Source organism: Notamacropus eugenii, chromosome 4 (assembly GCF_028372415.1).
Source record: "Notamacropus eugenii isolate mMacEug1 chromosome 4, mMacEug1.pri_v2, whole genome shotgun sequence".
Lineage (NCBI taxonomy): Eukaryota > Metazoa > Chordata > Mammalia > Diprotodontia > Macropodidae > Notamacropus > Notamacropus eugenii.
Genome location: NC_092875.1, coordinates 22,612,690 through 22,630,990, shown reverse-complemented (window position 1 = coordinate 22,630,990; position 18,301 = coordinate 22,612,690). Strand labels below are relative to the sequence as shown.

The window sequence follows — 18,301 nt, the reverse complement described above, 5'->3', positions numbered from 1 at the left end:
CACCATCCCCTTGCCCAGGGCCCAGTGGCGTGAGGGAGGGAAAGGAAGGCTGCTGTTGTCTTGTCCTTTGTAGCTTTCCTTCCCATTGGTCTCTGACAGTTCCTCTTGAAGCTGGGTGATCCCTCACTTCCTGCAGCACTGTGTTTTTGTCTCTTTGGTCCAAAATAAATGTGACCAGGGACTCCTCTCCCAGTGACATCATTGCCAGAGCAAGAGCCCCCTCCCTGACTGTCTCTGGGCACCCTGGGAGCTCTTTGTCAGAATCACAGTGATACAGTTAGCCTTGCTCTTGTGCTTTTCATAAACCTCTCTGAAAGTCCCTTGCTGAATGTCATTCTTTTAAGGGCTAACAATGTGAAAGTGAAAATAAGGAAAGAATAATTCTTTAGTCTCCTGACCATGGTGGCAGGATGGTACAGTGGATAGATACCTGGACTTGGAACTAGGAGGAGTTGGAATTAAATCCAGCCTCAGACGAATTCTGGCTGGGTGACCATGGGCAAGTCACTTCCTGCAGGACCTCATCTGAGAAATGAGAATGACCCCAGGGCTTTGGGAAGGATCCAGTGTCTCATCCTACCCCTGCTGGCAGCAATAACTAGAAATGCAGAGACCTCTCTGTGCCTCCTGATTCATCTGGGCCCCTTCACTTGGAGCCCATTTCAAGTTCTGTGCCAGGGCCAGGGCCCCTGAGCCCCAGGGCTGAGTAAGGCAAGGATGCTGCTGGCTGGCTGTGATACCACAGTGATCACTTGTGCTCACAGGTATGGTACGTGTCCCTGGCTCTTTCCAAAGATCTTACACTCCTCTGGATCAAGCAAATTAAAGACATCCTGTGGATTTGCTGCAAGTATCTGAAGTACCTCAAGGTAGGGGACTTGTTATTCCCACATAAAGGCATTTGAGTTCCATATTTATAAAACTCCCAGTCACTCACATAGACACATGCTTCTCATGAGCAACAGATCAAAGCTGATCCTGCAGGCATTTCTGAGACACATTCTTCGACCTGTGTGCAGGCTCAAGAAGTAACCCTTCGGTGGGGAGGGAGGATTGGGAGGCTCTGCTCCAGGACCCTCAGCCCATTAGCTTCAGAGGCCACCGAAATCTCCTGTTGGCTTTCCCTTCTTCCTGGGGTCATTTGAAGTTGCTGTGGTCTGAGATATGAGTCCTTCTCTGAGGCCCCACCATGACAAGAAAGTGACCCTGAGTTCAAAGGCCAAAAGCTGGCAGAGCTTGTCGTTTGTACTGTCTGGAGCACATTGGGGAGGGAGCGAGTATGAGACATCCCCCCACTAACCTATATGTGCCATGAAGACCTTGTGCAGTAAGCTTGGTAGGCATTTCAGAAACAGTGAACTAACCCCAGAGTTAAAAAGATTGAAGGAAAAGTCTGTGTTGGCCTAATTTACTGGTGATCTTGAGTTCAGGAGACACAGCATAACTGGTGTATTAATGACTGCACTGGGAGCTGATCTTTCTCAATATGATTGCTTCTGTTGTCCCCAGCCTGACATCTTACAAGACTCTAAACTGATCTCACTGTACCTCACCCTGCTTGTTAACTTCACAGACACATCAACATGGAAAATTGTCCGAGGAAAAGGTAGGGCATCCTTTCTTACAATCTGTGGTGCCAAATGGTCCAGTACATAAAGCTTTGTGTAAATTCATTTCCTCGTGTGTCTCTGTGTGTGTGTGTGTGTGTGTGTGTGTGTGTGTGTGTGTGTGAAGAGAGAGATCATAGATCTTCTATCTCAAGCCACATGAGTACCCCATTGCAAACTCTGAATCACATTTACAAGCATGAATTAAATCTTAGCCTTCAAATAAACTGTATCATCTGTAAAACCTGTAAGAAGTGCCTTGTCTCTGGTTAGGTCTGAACATTAGGAGAGCCTTCTTGGAGTGTTATGGGCTGCTGGGCAGGTGGTGGGCTTCATCTCCCTCCCTTGACGTCTCCAGGCAGACCCAGAGGCCAAGGAGGCTCAGCCAGGGCTGTCTTGGAACACATGTTTAGTGGATTATTTCCTCTGACTTGGCCTAGAATAAAGTGCTTTCAGGCACCTTAGAGCTCACCCAGTCAACCTCCCACATTTGACAAAGGAAACTGAGGCCCAGAGAGATGAAGTGTCTGCCATGTCCTTCAGGTAGTAACCAACAGATCCGAGGGTCTGTGCTGTAGCATTTTCCCAGCCCTGTTTGGGCTGTAAAGATTGCATTCTGTGACTCCCCTTCTCTTTGTATGTGCCTTCATCCCCAAGCACTTTCTGCACTGGTGGACTGAACCTTGAGCATCTCTTTCTTTCCTCCTCCCCCTGCCTCTAACAGAACAGACTCCTGTCAAAAATCAGCCCAAAAGGGGAATCTTCCATTTCTCCCCAGCGTGTGGCTGGGACTGGTTTTTGTTGCATCTGTAAAGGAAGTGTCAAACACATCCTTGTTTTGGGAGTCATAGACCTAGGCTTGACCCTTGCCTCTGCCCTGTATAGAACAGAGAGTTGGCAGGGACTTGAGCTCCTCTCGCCCGATCACCAGCCTCCCTCCACCCCCAAATCCCCAGCTTCTGCTCAGAGATCTCTAGGGAAGCCTTCAGAGAGATAGCCCATGCACTTGTGGGTAGTGCCCGTGACCTCCTGGCCAAAGTGGACTCCTTGTTCTCCTTGTTAGGGCCAAGAGCAAGCTGACACCACCCCCACTGATAACCCTCCAAAGCCTTGAAGACACTTGACATGTCTTCTCACACTCAGCCCTCAGCCTGCTGGGCTCTAGCCTCTTTCTGCCAGCTCTCTGGTGGCCTGGACTCAAGGCCTTTCCCCATCCTAGACACATTCTAGCTTCACAGTTGGTGTTCACCCCTGAACACGGCACAACGGGCATGGTCCAGCCAAGGCACCCAGAGGACTGTGGGATTCTCACCTTTGTCTTCCTAGGAGTTTTGCTTCTCTTCCCAAGTCCAAGATGGCATTGGTTTCTTTACTGCCTTACATGCTCACGATTCCTTCGGAGCTTCCAGACCAATCCCCGCCCCAGAAAAACTGCTAGATCTTTCTCAGACTTCTTGTCCTGTATTGTACTTGTGAAGGTGATTTCTTGAATTGCTGTAACCTATTATGAGTCATGTATGACTTGTGATTTTTCTTAGACATCCTATTCTTTTAGGGGAGAGCCTTCGGCCTACCATGAACCATCTCTGTGCAAACATCATGGGACACCTCAATCAGAATGGATTGTATTCTGTTCTACAGGTGGGTTGTTCCTCTAACCTAATATTTCTCTGTGTCCTGAAGTACTAGAGGACATTGCTTTGGGTTTGAAGGGGGTGTCCTGGGGGCTTTGCTTATGGGACCATGTTTTAGCCAGAGAACCCTAAGCCAATTAGTAAGCTCCTTGTTTTCCTCTCCTCAGCCTGTGCGGCATTGTGTTTTGGGTGGGGAGGGGGGTAGTGTCTTATTGAATGACTTCATCTCCTACCTGTGGAAGCCTGGAGTTGGTTCTGTTGAGGCTCCTGCTCCCTTTGCTGGGATCTGGGGAATCCCCCTTCTTGTGACCCCCTCAAGTTAGTTGATCAAGCACCTCAAATTGTTTATCTAGTTCTGTGACCCTGAAATTCTCTGTGTCTCAGTCTTGTGCTTTGTGCCTTGGAGTTGTCGTTTGTTGGAGAATGCCAGACTAGGAAGTGAGGAGAGAGAAAGGAGATGTGCCTGGGTAGAAGGTGGGGAAGGTTCTGGCTCCAGAGCCTGGCCAGGCCAAGTGCACGCTCTGTGCTCCCTTCCTCCCCTTGGGCCAGCTCAGACCAGGAAGGGCCCCACCATACAGGGAGGGTTGTCAGCCTTCCACCTGAGTTTGAAGGGCTACCTGAAAACAGTGCTGTTTGGTGGTAGAGTTAGAACTCCCACCTTGACAAATGGCCATTTTCTTTCAGATCCTGTTAAGAAATGGCCTGTCGAGGTCCAGACCATCTCTGACAAGAGGCATGTTGGCTGCCATCTTTACTCTGGCTTCACGGTGAGTTGTCTACAGTGCAGAGAAGGATGCATGGTGCAGTCCAGGAGCCTGGGGAGGCCTGTCTGGGTGAAGGCCCCCACACTCAGCCCTGCCCACCAGGCGGGTCCGAAAGAGCTGCTCTGGGCCCAGGCCTGTGAGGCCCCTCCTCACCAGGAAGGAGTCTTGGCGATCATCTGTCCAGCCCCTGTCCCTAGCTTGGCAGTTGGGGAACTCGGACCCAGCTCTCCAGAGCTCCAGTCCTCTCCTCCATTCATTGCAGCACCCCCAACCCCACCCGCTTTGAAATCCCTGACATCATCTTTCTGAAGCTTTACCGCTTCAGATAATAAGTACTTGCTGGCATTTACAGAGCGCTTTAAGGGTTACAAAACACTTTGCAAATAACATCTCATTTTATCTCACAACAACCCTGGGAAATGGGTGCTATGGTTATCCCTGTTTTACAGATAGGGAAACTGAGGCTGAGGCAGGTAAAGTGACTTATCCAGGGTCACTGGTCGTTGTTGAGCTAACATGAGAGGAGGAAAGCAATCCAAGCAAACCGTCTTAGTTGAATGTCCAGGTTCAGGCTTTTCTTTACGTGGTTTTTAGGGACTGGCAGCAGCCTGGATGAGGTGATACCAGTGGCCTCTTCCACATCTAAGCCAGCACTTATGTCCCAGAGTGGAGGCGGCTGCCTTTGGAACTGGGAGGCTGAGGACAAAGACTGGGTGGGCACTTGTCAGGAAGGTTGTAGAGAGAGCCCTCCCCCCTTCTCCCTTCCCCTCCCCTCCCCTTCCCTCCCTTCCCTTCCCTTCCCTCCCCTCCCAGCTTAATGGGATATGGATCGTTGGTGTTTGGGATACTAGACCAGTGTGCTGACACTCTGAGCCTCCAGACTTAGCCAGATGATTAGTCCCAAAAGTGTTCTGATACAAGTTTTATGTGACTAGAAGTGCCAACATTCAGTTCTTGGGGTTGGTCTCCGCACCCCCCTCAGAGCGTACCATTCCTGCTTTGGGCACCCGGCCTGTGCTTCCCTGCTAGTTTTCCTGGCCTGTTGTGCATCGTTGATGCCTTTCTCAAGCAGCAAACGCCACGGAGTGGACGAGTGGTTTTTGAAAAAGTGAGTGGCCCCCTGTGTGCCAGAAGGTGTGTGATAAGGTGTCTGTTTCTGTCCAGCCCCGTGATTGCTGCTCATTTTTCGGACAATCTCTTACGACCGTTCCTCATCCACATTATGTCAGTGCCTGCCTTTGTGGCGCATCTCAGCGTGCTGGCCCCCAAGGTGAGTGGGCTGTCTGCTTGGCTTTGTCCTGAATGGAAACTTGCTTGGTTTTCCCTGTCCTCTTAACAGCCTTTCTCCTTGTATTTTCTTCCCCTTTATACAAGCCTTCCTCTCTGTGTAATTCTGTTTGCCTAAATAGTCTGAGGAGGGGAGGAAATTGTCCCCTCAGCCTAGGAAAGGGAGACTGGCTAGATCTCCCAGCCATTCCTCCCATCAGCTGCCCTTCGCCTTCCAATAGTCTAGGCCTCCCCGCCCTCCAGGTTCAGGGGACTGACTGGAGAGGCTGTTGGCTCGCCCTCGCTGGAGAATGACTTTGTTTAACGTGGTTGTGTCAGGAGGTTTTAGACCAGGCAGCTACTCAGGGCCCTTCTGGCTCTGGAATTCTGGGACCTTTTTGATGGTCTGATCTGTCATCTTCCCCACTTCATGGTCCTTGGGAATGGGCTCCACTTTCTCCAGGTCATCTTTTGCTGCCTCCCATCCCCTGCCTTGTGGGCCTCCACATCGGGGCTTCTGTCTCATGCCCCTGAGCTGGGCATTAGGGCAGGGATGGCTTGTTTCTTCAGAGCATCACTGCCCCTTCAAATGTATGTGACCCTTTTCCTGTGCCTTTCTGTGTCTCCATTTTCACTGGTGGTGATTCTTTCTCTGGCAGCGCCTCGTTGTGCTAGAATATCATGACTTTCTTCGTAAGTTCATTCTGTTTCTGAGTCGCAAGGATCAATGTGTGGATGTCTGTGAGTGCTTAGAAGGGAGCCACACTCTCTGTTTGCTGGGTAAGTGCCAGGGACCAGAGGTGGAATGTGTTCTGGGCATGCAGGAAAAGTATTGACTGTTGACTGAGTTCATTGTTACAGACCAGGAAATGTTCAGAAGAGGGTGGGCAGAATCACTGTGTTTTAAAGAAGGAAATGGGAGGATGCCATTTTACAGATGTGTAAACTGAGTCTGAGAGAAATGAAATGATTAGCTCAGGGCCACAGCTTAGGAAACATTTGAAGCATATTCCAATGGAGATTTTCCTCACTCAGGGTACTTTAAGAAGACCTGTTGAGGACATACATGGGTGGGTTCTTTGCCAAGCACTGGAGACACAAAGACGCAAAAGCTTTCTGGGCTTTGTCTCTGCCTTCTCCTGGGAGAAAAGAGCATTGACAGAGAGAATCGATAACAGTAGGTCCAGACTAAACACGAAATCATTTCACCCTCTGAGGGGATCAATCACCAGGGGAGAATTGGGATAGGCCCCTGGGTGTTATAGCCCCCCCATGCTATCCTTGGGGAGAACTTATGGATTCTGTGAGGCCTAGGGAGTTGGGTGTAGTACAGCCTATGCAAAGGCATGGCAGTGGGAGATGGAATGGCATGTATGGGGTACAGTGAAGGGACCAATTGGACTAGAGTGTCGCTTACATAAAGAAGAGAAATGGGGAAGCAGCCCAGGAGGTGAGGTCAGACCCAGATGGGAAAGGATTTTGCATTTTATTCTAATGGGAGCAGGAAAAATGAAATAAATAAAGGCTGGGAAGCGCCAGAACTGGCCCATCACCGTAGGACTTGGTTTGACATCTGTGTGGAGGATAGAGTCCTGGTGCTTGAGTACAGGGACATGTCTGGTATAGTTCTTGCAGTTATCTTCAGGAGAAGTAATGGGAGCCTCTAGAGTGGGGAGATGTTGTGGGGACTGACTGAGATTTAGAAAGTGTTTGGATGTAGGGACCAAGAGAGAGTAAGAGGCGGTGACTCTGAAGTTATGAAACTGGGCATCTGGCAGGCTCGGGAAATTTGGAGGAAGAATGGGTTTTGATGGAGAGGTTTTCTCTTGAACACATTAAGTCAGAAATGCCCATGAGACACCCAGATGGAGATGTCTAGTAGGAGTTTGAGAGACAACATCGACTAGATGCGTGAGATTTAGTATCCATGTGCTTTGAGATGATGCCTGTGAGAGCTAACGAGATCACCAGTGGAGAGAGGGAGAAGGACTGGGTCCAGGACTGGGCCCAGAAATGGACAGTGATCCAGCAAAGGACATTGGTATAGAATGGTCAGACGGGGAGGAAGAGCCTAAGGAGGGAGCAGGGTCATGAAAGCCCAGCTAGGAGAGCACAGCTGGGAGGAGGGAGGCAAGTGTTCACTAATGTCAAAAACTGTTGAAAGGTCAGGAAGAGTGTGGACTAGGAAAAGTCCAGTGGATTTGCTCATCCCAAGTTCAGAACTCTGTCTGCACTACTTTCTGAACTGGTTGGTAGGTTGGAATACTTTACTTTTCAAAGATTCTGATTCTGAGTAAATGAAATAATTGATGTGTGCTTTGAAAAATAGGAAATACTACTTCACTGTATGACAGTATTCTTCCTGTGAACATTTGAAATGAGTAGGAAAGACAAAGCACATAGTTAAGAGCCAAGGATTTCCCATCAGCTCTTCTCTAGTGACAGGAAGCATTTAGCCAGCGACCAGGAGAGAGTCTAGCTTAGGCCCTCTTTCAGCATCTCCTAAGGTTGGATTGCCTGTGGCGCCCCTGTCCTCTTCTCTAACAGCATTGGGCTTGATTCAGGAGCTGAGGTCCTGGAGCTCTTTGTGGCTGCTCTGCATTGTCAAAATGACAGAGTATCTCTGAGAGTACAGAGCCATGTTTGTCAGAGGGCTGGGTGCCTTGAGAGCCCGCCTACCTTAGTGGAAAAAGCAGTGGATTAAGTCATGTGAATGGAGTTCAGCTCTCATTCTTACTAGCTTTGTGACTATAGGCAACATACTGTAGCCTCTCTGAGTTTCAGTTTTGTCATCTGTAAAATGGGAATAATGTCTGCTCACTTTAATGCACAAAGTTATCATAAGGAAATAACTCCTGTTTATAGAGTGCTTTGTCCCGTCATAGGGAGTTATTAGTGTTACTAGCACTTTAATTCCTCACCGTTCCTGGGAGAAGGGGAAAGAGAGTTGCCATCTCCCGGCTCTGGTTACGGCTTCTTCCTGCTCCTTGATGTTGCATGGGCTGGAGCAAGAGACCAAAGCAGGGAAGCTGGTAAACGCCCTCCTGAGTGTGTCTGATCTCATCACAGACATCTTCCTTTCTTCTTCCTCTCATTGTAGGCAACATCATACACCTGGGTTACCTTTCCAGCAGCGTACTGGAGGAGGAGACAAAGCATTTTGTGAAAGTGGTCATTGAAATGCTGTCCTATTGCCAGCAGTACGTGTCCCTGAAGAGGTCTAACCTGACGCACTGGCACCCCGTCCTCGGCTGGTTCTCCCAGTCAGTGGACTACGGGTGAGTACCACAGAATGAGCCTCCTGGGAGCCCATGATGGACTTCACTCAGTCAACGAGCCGTCAGCAGGTCCTGTCAATGAGCAGCTCTCAGCCTTGACTATGGGCCAGGCGCTGCGCTTGATCCGTGTTGGGGATGCCAGGAAAGGCCACTGGCCAGACCCTGACCTCAAGGGGCTCCCAGTCTAACGGGGGAGACAGTATGTACATATTGAGAATAGCTCCTGGTAGCTGGGGACTTTAGGAAAGGCCTCATGGCTGGTGCTTGAACTGCTCATTAAAGGAGATGAGAGATTTTAAGAGATCTTGGGAGAAATACTTATGCAGCTATGGAGCACCATAGTGCACAGAAGGCTGGGCTTGGAGACAGGAAAACTCATCTTCTTAGTTCAAATCTGGTCTCAGATGCTTGCTAGCCTTGTGACCCTGGGCAAGTCACTTCACCCTGTTGACCTCAGTTTCCTCATCTGTAAAATGAACTGAAGAAGGAAGGGGCAAACTGTTCCAGTACCTTTGCCAGGGAAACCCCAAATGGGGTCATGGAGAGTCAGACACCACCGATCGGTTAAACATCAGCAACGTGAGACTGTGGGGCATGTGCACAAGGTGCAGAGATGATATGGATTGCCATGTATCAGACCAGTAAGAGGGCCGGTTTGACCAGACCATGGAGTGAAGACAGGAACGTGTGATGTGGCTCAGGAGATGGGGTTGGAACATTGTGGTGAAAGACTTTTAAGTGTTTACATGAAGAGTCTGTATTGGATTACCGAGATAGGGAGGAGTTACTGGGCTTCGTTGTGTGGGTGATGAGGTGGGCAGACCTGGGCTTTAGGAAAATCCCTTTGGCTGATGGATAAGAGTGAATTGGGGAGGGGAGAGGCTTGGGGGGGCAGGGCACATTGTGGAGAGGGTGCCTGGCGCAGTTTGGAGAAGCCATTGTGGGGGAGGGACTCGAGAATCCAGTGATTCTGTCAGCGTTGAGAACGCCGTCTAATGCGGCCTCTCATCTCAGAGAGTTGCCCACAGCACTGAGAAGGGAAATCTACTAAATCAATTAAAGATTAAGAATCAATAAAAGTTTACAAGGATTTATTTAGTGCTTACTGTATACTAAAGACTGGGCTAAGAGAGAGTCCTTGCCCTCTGCCATCTAATGGTAGTAGACAACACATTGGAAGGAGCTGGGGGCACAGAGGGCAGTTGAGGAGGCACTGCAGGGTTGGGTGTAGGAAGGTGTCAGTGACAGTAAGAGAATGAAACAAGGGATTTGAGGAGAGAGGACGTGTGGAACTGGACCGGGCCAGATCAGAGAAGAGGGAATAGCTGGAGCAGCCAGTGGGTGTTGAGAGGACTGGAGTCTGTGAGGCCAAGAATGAGGCAGGTCCAGAGAGAGAGGTGGTATCCTGCCTTTTCTGTTGGTACTCCCAGCACTTGGCACTGTGCTTTGCACACAGGAAGTATTTAGCAAATGATTTGTTCTTCCATTGTTATGAAGTTATGATTGGGTTCATGACTAGTACAAATTCCCTTAGGGAAAGCCTCAGCCCTTGAAGCAGGTAAGCAGCAAGTGAGTAAACAGAACAGTTCTTAAGGATTTATTAGCCACACACTACTGTGCAAAGAATACAAATCGAGGGATTAAAGGCAGTCCCACTTCCTTCAGGGAATGTTCATGGGAGGGAGTACAGGGGAGGGCCTGGTGCTGACATAGAGGTCAGAGGCCTGTCTGCAGGGGGTGCAATCTGATCAGAGGTGGAGAAATCCTCCTTGAGCATAATCGCAGGCCTCTTTCCTCTCTTCCAGTCTGAACGAATCCATGCCTTTGCTCACCAAGCAGCTACAGTACCTGTGGGGCGTGAGGATCATCCGCATCCTCTTCCGAGACATCCTGAGCAAGAAGCTGCTGGAGAATCCTGAGACCAGCCATGCCATGGCCATGCCATCAACGTCCCCTCCCAGCAACCTTCCTGTGAAGAGTGAGTGAGTGAGGGCCCTCCCTGTGCCCACGTGTCCATCACTCCCCATTGGCCGGCCCATCCATTCCTCTCTGGGTGTCTGAGGGTAGGGTGTATGGGCCCACAAAGGAGCACAGACCCCGCCTAGATTTCCATTTCCACCTGCTATGTGAACCAGTCCGGCATACACTGGATGTGGCTCTGGGGGCCAGAGGACCTGAATGGGGACAACTTCCCACATCCTACACACAGGATGGATTTGGAATTTCCATGGTACTCCCTCCTTTAGCAGAAGCCATCAAAGAGTGGTTTATTCCGCCCGCCTCCTCTCAGCCTCACAGCTCTCCTTGAGTAGATAGATGGTGGACTTGTGCTGCTGTGGCTGACAAGCCCTCCTTCCTTCACATTGTCCATGGCCAGAAGCTGGGGAGAGGCAGAGCTTGCACCCCAGTGGCCTTGCTTTATAGAACCTTGGACCACCTGTGTCCCAGCCTGAGGCACTCGAGTAGCATCATAGCAGAGGGCATGTCCCAAGGGCTTGGCAGACCTGGTGGGTTCTAGCTGCCATCACTTAGACTTGTCACCCCTGTGTCTGCTTGAACAGTGCAATATAAAACTCTCCTGGAAAGGAGCTGATTTGTCTGGAGAGAAGACCAGCAGTCTGGTGCTTTCTGAGGCTTTGGACTTTCCGCAAGAAACCTGCATGGTTTATGTGCATCTTAAAATGCATCCCAACACATGGGATGTCAGAGCTGGGAGAGAGACATTTAGATGTAGAATGTTCCAGCTGAGAGATTTCTCAGAACAGGGGATGTCAGGTCTGAGAGGGGCCTGAGAACAGAGGATGTTAGAGCTGGGAGGGGGCTTAGAACAGGAAGTGTCAGGGCTGGGAGGGGCCTCAGAACAGGGGATGTCAGGGCTGGAGGGGCCTTAGAACAGGGAATATCAGGGTTGGGAGGGGGCTTGGAACAAGGGATGTCAGGGCTGGGAGGGGCTCAGATCCTCTAGTCCTGCCTCCTTGATTTCTTTAGACAGTGACCCTGAGACTCCAGAGTGGGGCAGACCTCTTCCCTGCAGTTAGTGCTAGACCTAGGCCTAGAATCTTGGTCTTTCAGATTCTCCACAGAAAACAGGAGAACAGCCCCAAAATGCCATGGCTTTCCCTTGCCTATGGTATATGCAGCAGCTAAAATCAAACCTCATGACTAAAACAAAGCTGTCCAAACAGGCCAACCTCTGCATGGAAAACAAGGAGAATTCAAAGCACTCTTGCCTGTGCAGCACGAGGCTAGCATGACAGGGAGGAAATGAAGTCTCCAGGATGTTTCTTTTGAGGGCCTCTCATGCAGTGGGACATGCTGGCCATAGAGCTCAAGGAGCTGGGCCCAGAGTGCTAGCAGCCCCTCCCAGGGAGCTCTATTCCCTCATGTATCCAAGGAGGTTGGATGAGAGGCCTTCTTGTGTACCTCCCCTGGACACAGGCTGGGCCTGCTCTCAGGTCCCATCTGAAGACACGGAAACCCTAGGCTCTGTTTCATGCCCCACCTCATAGGGCTCCAGGTTGGGGCCCTCATCAGCTTGTCTGTCATTATAGTCTTTGGGAGGCCAGCCTCAGCTCCAGCCCACAGCGACCACATGAGCTCCCCTATGGCCAGGGCTCTAGGAGACAGTGTAGTATGAAAGACTGTGCTGGGTTGGAGACAGGACAGGGGCAGATCTTCCCTCAGACCCTTATGAGCTGGGCATCCTTGAGCAGATCACCCCCCTCTGAGCCTCAGGCTTCAGCCTCAAACTTGTCTCTTCGGTTTTAGATGACTCCGTAGTAGTATTGATGGTGCTGTTACCGATGAGGCGTCAGAGTGTCTTCATGGCATCTAGCTTGTGGGCATCTTAGAGATCAACGGGGTTTCCCTTTACTGAGTCTGTGAAAGCTTTGTGATATATATACTCAGTGCTTCTCCAGGGAAAAAGTTCTTAGAACAGCCCTCCGCTCATACCAGTCAGCCTTCTGGATGGCTGTTTAGGAGCCAGTTAGGTTTCTCTGACTGTTCCCGTGAATGCATTTCACCTGCTACCTGCCCTCTGGTTGCCACACCTCTCCTTCATTTGGGGGAGAGCTTCCTGCCCTGCACTCAGATTGCACCTTCCCTTCCAACAGGTCTCTTCAAGCGTGCATTCCAGAAGTCCTCATCAGTTCGGAACATCCTCAAGCCCATTGGCGGGAAGCGTGTGGACTCTCCAGAAGTACAGAAGGTCTGCAACGTCTGTGTACTCTACCAGACTGCGCTGACCACCCTCACCCAGATCCGACTGCAGATCCTCACAGGTTGGGGAGGTGCCCCCTCTCCCGTTCTCTCCTTTAGTCTCCCTAATAGAAATCCACCCCATCTTAGAGCTACCTTCAAATCAGAACGGTCTTATGCATGAAGATCAGTGGTCAGCTGGTCTGTGGGGCTGGTGTGAATTGAAAAAAGTCACATTTTAGCCCAAATGGTTTGTCTCTAACATAATGTGCATTTCCTAAATAATTCCATTTTGTTCCAGGCATCTTTTTCCTCCGTTTTCATTCTGTTGTACAAATTCCCTTTTCACATAAGCATGGAAGGGTCTAGTTTATGGGTTAAGAGCCTCAAGATACAGTGGAAAGAGGGTGGGATTTGGAGTCAGAGACCCCGGGTTCAAGTCCTACTCTGTCATTGACCATCTGACCTGTGACCTTTGGCCACTACTTTGGCCCCCAGGTCTCCATTTTCTTGTCTGTACAATGAGGGGGGTATACTAGATGACCCCTGTACTCCCCTCTGGCCCTGAATCGAGGCTCCTCAGGTTCCCACTGGGCATTGGGACTTTGTCATGGGCATCCATAGTCTGGGCAGGTCCAACCTCTTTGTGTCTTTTTCTCTGAGTCACACTCTGCCTTTTCCTTTCACCATGGTGGTTTGACAGGAATCAGTGTCAGGGAGATTGTCTCTGTACTGCCAGGCAGGGGTCCCTTCCTCTGAGGGTCACACCTACATTGGGTTGGGATCAGATCCCAAACCATCGTTCTCTTCCTCTCTTTCCTGTTCCTTCTGGTTTGTTGGGGTGGGGTGGGGGGAGGTATCCTCCTGTTGTCTGCCACAGCTGCAGTGGTGACTCTTGAAGCCTTGTCGGAATGGAGCGAGGGACAGTTGGACTGTGGTCAGTGTGGATGGAGGGCATCCCTCTTAATTGGATTGTGTTGGCCAAGTAGCTTTTGGAAGCATGGACCTGCTCCTCACAGGTTATGGGCCACCCAATGACTGAGAGCTAGCTGGCTCCTCTCCTATCCCACACTCAGGGGTATATTAGGTGGTTGGGAGAGAAGGGTTTGATATCAACTCAGGGTTTTTCTCTGCCTTTCCAGGCCTCACTTACCTAGATGACCTCCTGCCCAAATTGTGGGCATTTATCTGTGAGCTGGGACCTCAAGGGGGCTTAAAGCTCTTCCTGGAATGTCTTAACAGTGACAACGAAGACTCCAAGCGGCTGCTGGCCATGCTGACATTATTCTGTGACTGCTCCCGGCACCTCATCACGTGGGTGACTCCCTGGTTTGGGTTGCTCTCCTAGACATGGTGGTTCTTTGTCCAAGGGTGTTCTTTGTAAATACATCAAAGAGAAAGGATAATGTGTTCTTGTAAGGTTGGACAGGAAGCGTCCAGGCCAGATGGAGTCATGGGCTGAGGTGGTGCAGGGTCTCAGGGTCGCCAGGGGCCTCTGAGGGCCCTGCCCGTGTCCCCCAGAGGATCTCCCAGCATCCCTCAGAAGCTGCCATCAGATTTATCTTGAAAGTGTCCCCAGAGTGAGAGCTGACGCGCTTATCATTTTAGTTGCCATCAGACTGGGAGGGATCTTTAATGTGCTAGATGACAGAACCCCAAAGATTTTGGCGTTGAGTACGTAGAAACGATCATGTTTGTACGGGGCTTTAAGGTTCACAAAATGCTTTACAAATACCAGCTCCTTTGAGCCTCCCAGCAGCCCTGGAGGTAGGTGTTGTTATTATCCCCAGTTTACAGATAAGGAAACTGAGGCAGGCAGAGGTGAATGTCCCACAGCTTGGAGGTGTCCAAGGCTGGATTTGAACTCAGGTCTTCAAGACTCTAGGTCTAGCATTGTGCCACCTGCCACCCGAATTTCATGAGATGAGATCTCATAGCAATAAGTGTGAAGTCTCGCAGCTTTGTTCAAAAACGAACTGAACTTGACAAGCACAAAACAGGGATGGCTTGGTTAGCAGCTGTGAGAACTCTGGGGGCTTTATGAACAAGCCTGACATGAGTCCGCAGGGGTCGCGGCAGCCCTCCCCCTCTGGGCGTTATGGAAGCAGCAGGGTCACGTCCAGACCGAGTTCACTCCTGGGTGATGTGCCCTTTGTAGAACCTTGACAATCAGGGGGCGTTGGTCTGTCCCCAGGAGGTGGCTCCAGTGCCTTCCCTGTGAGGGAGAAGGGCGTCCTGGGGACGACGAGCCAGTGATGGGGAGGAGTTGCACAGAGAAGACTTAGGCTCAGTATCAGGAAAACCATGTCTGAGATGAGAGCTGGCCACTGGTCAGAGGAAGTGTTTATTAAACGCTTACTGTGCACCAGACCCTGGGCCGAGTGGCTGGGGCTGCTGTGGAGGCTGATGATCTCCTGGGCAGATGGGAAGGGGGCAGCTGTCCTTGGTGTCCCTCCCCCGCCAGGGTCGGGATTCCAGGGGCCCTCTCTGCTTCTTCTTGTCTTCTGAGGGTTCTCTCCACATCAGCCCTCTTCTTTTTTGTTTAGAATTCTCGATGACATCGAGGTCTACGAAGAGCAAATCTCTTTCAAGGTAGAAGAGCTGGTCACTATCTCCTCTTTCCTGAACACCTTCATCTTCAAAATGATCTGGGATGGGCTTCTGGGTAAGGAACAGGAGGATCACTTACTGTCTAAGGCCACAGGCCTTCCTGAAAGCCTGGGGGAACTCGTCCTCTCCCCTTGGGTGACCAGATGTGTGAGTTATAGTGTTAGAGATGGGGGGAGCTTCACTGTGAGGATGGGACAGGCAAGGCTTGTCACCTGTTTGGGTCTCAGTTTTCTCTTTTGTAAAATAATAAAAACTCACATTTATGTAGCACGTTATGGCTTACAAGACTCTTTCCTCTCAATAACTCTTTGTGGGGCAAATATTATTACCTCCATCTTACAGAAAAAGAAACTGAGGCTCTGAGAGGGTAAGGAACTTGTCTACTGTCTGGACAGCCTAGTAAGTGTCTGAGGCCAGATTCACACTTAGGTCTTCTGATTCTGTGTCCAGGGCTTTTCCTCTCATGGGGTTAATAACAATCATGTAACTAACTTCACAGAATTGCTTGGAGGAAAGCCTTTGCAAACCTTCCAGTGTGATAAAAAGGGGAGTCAGGATTTTCATCCCATTTGGCTCAGTTGGAAACATCTGGCCTTTTTTCAGCCCTTTAGAAAACTCCCATTTGCTTTGGGACCTCTCTAGGTTGGACACCGTTGCAGTTCCTTCCTCTTCCTAAGACTCCCATGGGCTCATAATGAATTACAGGATAGAAAGCCCTGTACTGGCCTGGGCACTCTATTTCCCCTCTTACCTTTCTCATTGTGTGGCTCGTTACAAATGAAGGCAAGTTTTGCTTGGTCCCAAGAGCTGATAATGCAGAAATTCACCTGACGTGGGTGCCCAGTCACGGCACACGCTAAATTCAGGCTCCCAAGGTGTTTCTTACTGTTTCATTAAGAAAAACAGCATTCTCTTCAAAAGTTGTTTGGACATGTAGGTAGATGTAGTTTAGACCTTATCGGGAGACCTCACTTCAAGTCTGGGGTCTGACACTTAGCAAAAACGGTCTTATTTGCACAGCTCTTTAAGGTTTGCAAAGTGCCTTTGTCATGTGTTCCCTCACTTGCACCTCCAGGCAGGTGTGTGAGATGGATACTCATCGTGTTGTTATCCCCATTTTACAGATGAGGAAACTGAGTCTGAGACATCTTCCCATGATTCCACAGATAGTAAGTGTCCGAGCTGGGCTCTCTCGACCCCCAGTCCAGCATTTCCCACTTATCCCATCTTGGCCAGTCATTCCAGCCTTCTGGGCCTCAGTTTATTCATCTGTAAAATGGTAATGATCATCCTTCACCATCTGCCCTTCAAGGGGCTTTTAGGGGAAATGCTTAGCAGGCCTCCACATGCCAGAGGAATCTCAGTTGTTGCTCCTTCTTTAAGGCTCCAGGCACTGTCTTTTCTGACCTCTTTGGGTCATCTGCCTTAGTGTTGGTTGGGGGTGAGAAAGGATTGGATGGAGCCCATCCAGAGCAAGCTTTTTGCTTCTTTCTCTGTTAGCTATAGCCTGTGCTGTCACAGACAGTGAGACTGTCCTCTTTACCCTGCAGACAACGCCAAGTCGGAGACCCTGGAGCTGTTCTTTTCAGTTCACGGGTGGCTGATGGTGCTGTATGAAAGAGATTGTCGTCGACGCTTTGCCCCAGATGATCACTGGCTGCGGAAGTAAGTGATGTGGGGGGATCAGAATTTTCTGGAAGCAGCAGGGCTCCTCCCCCTCCCTCCATTTGTGGTGGTCATCCCAGGGACAGCACTGTCAGGCTCTCAGAGTGGGCCCACCTCATGCTGACCCTTAGCCCAGCCCTTGTGGAACATCTGCCGAGAGGTCGGGCAGGATTCTTAGCTTTTTCTGTGTCCTGGCCCCTGGGGGGGAGTCTTTAAAAACTAGGGACTCCTGCGGAGGAGTCTTTAAAAACTAGGGACTCCTGCGGAGAATCAGTTTTAAATGCATAAAATTAAATACAGAGGATAACAGTGCAGATCAGTTATGTTGGAATAGAGATGTATTCTTTTCCCATCCAAGTTCAGGATCCCTGATGGGGGGAAGAATGCTGGGCCAGTAGGCAGAAGGTCTAGATTCTAATCTTGCTGCTGCAACCAAGTAACTGCAACTGTGAAGAAATCCTTTCCTGTCTGGGCCTCTGGTGATGGTGCCATGGTCACAGGTGTACCAAGTCATCACAGACAGTAGAGTTCCATTCCCAGGGAGCTACTTACACTCCTGTTGGTTTATCTTCCTGAAGAGCATGGGCAGTGAGGGCCGGGTCTCAGATCTCAGGTTCCAAGATGCCTGATAGCATTGTAGTCAGAACAGACGCCCTCTGAGAGGCTGGGCAGACGTGCTTAGAGGTGCTGCCTGAACCCTAGATGGGAAGCTGCTCTCAGATAAGCGAGGTGGTCAGGCACTTTTAAGTTGACATTAGACTCCCAGAACTTCCAAGTTGAAAGAGGCCTCCAGGCCTGTCACCAGTATCCCATCCCAACAAGTGACCTCTGCTCGAGAGACTGTGGCAGGGAGTACGCTAGGGCTTCCTGAACAAACTGCCCTTTTCTCTTCATTGGACCACTCTGGTGGTGGGAAGTGCTTCTGGGCCTTTAGCTGAAATCTCTGTGATTTTGGCTTGCTGGGGCCCATTGCCTAGGAGAGCTGAGAGGCCCACAGCATCCATGTGGTTTTACCTCAAAGATTGGTGTTTTCAGCCTGGGTGCACTCTATGAACTTGCCCAGCTTCTGCCCCATTCAGTCAGGAGTAATCATTGCTCCTCTGTGGCCCTCCTCAGTAGGTGGGGCAGGGCACAAGAGAAGGTGTTACCCCCACCCTACCCCCAACTCTCGAGCAGCCCCAAGCATGACACAAGCCGGAGGACTTGCACTTTCTGCCTGTTAGGATGCCAGCTGTCAGGTAGAATTAGAAAAAGCAGTTTTTCCCATCTCACTTACC

The 18,301-nt window shown here is 50.2% G+C and overlaps 1 protein-coding gene across 4 annotated transcripts in view; it reads left to right on the top strand.

The window, feature by feature from the left end:
• The window catches only part of UBE3B (ubiquitin protein ligase E3B), a 51,513-nt gene that overhangs the window by 7,783 nt on the left and 25,429 nt on the right, over nucleotides 1-18,301 (top strand). For 3 of the 4 annotated variants that reach the window (XM_072600166.1, XM_072600167.1, XM_072600169.1), the window contains exons 6-18: nucleotides 765-869; nucleotides 1,510-1,606; nucleotides 3,163-3,248; nucleotides 3,926-4,008; nucleotides 5,170-5,275; nucleotides 5,931-6,051; nucleotides 8,372-8,549; nucleotides 10,355-10,527; nucleotides 12,665-12,832; nucleotides 13,892-14,063; nucleotides 15,296-15,414; nucleotides 16,484-16,528; nucleotides 16,910-17,024. In XM_072600166.1, the coding sequence (XP_072456267.1) occupies nucleotides 765-869; nucleotides 1,510-1,606; nucleotides 3,163-3,248; nucleotides 3,926-4,008; nucleotides 5,170-5,275; nucleotides 5,931-6,051; nucleotides 8,372-8,549; nucleotides 10,355-10,527; nucleotides 12,665-12,832; nucleotides 13,892-14,063; nucleotides 15,296-15,414; nucleotides 16,484-16,528; nucleotides 16,910-17,024 (1,568 nt within the window). The remainder of the gene's footprint in view (nucleotides 1-764; nucleotides 870-1,509; nucleotides 1,607-3,162; nucleotides 3,249-3,925; nucleotides 4,009-5,169; nucleotides 5,276-5,930; nucleotides 6,052-8,371; nucleotides 8,550-10,354; nucleotides 10,528-12,664; nucleotides 12,833-13,891; nucleotides 14,064-15,295; nucleotides 15,415-16,483; nucleotides 16,529-16,909; nucleotides 17,025-18,301) is intronic. The other variant, XM_072600168.1, reaches the window with a different exon arrangement.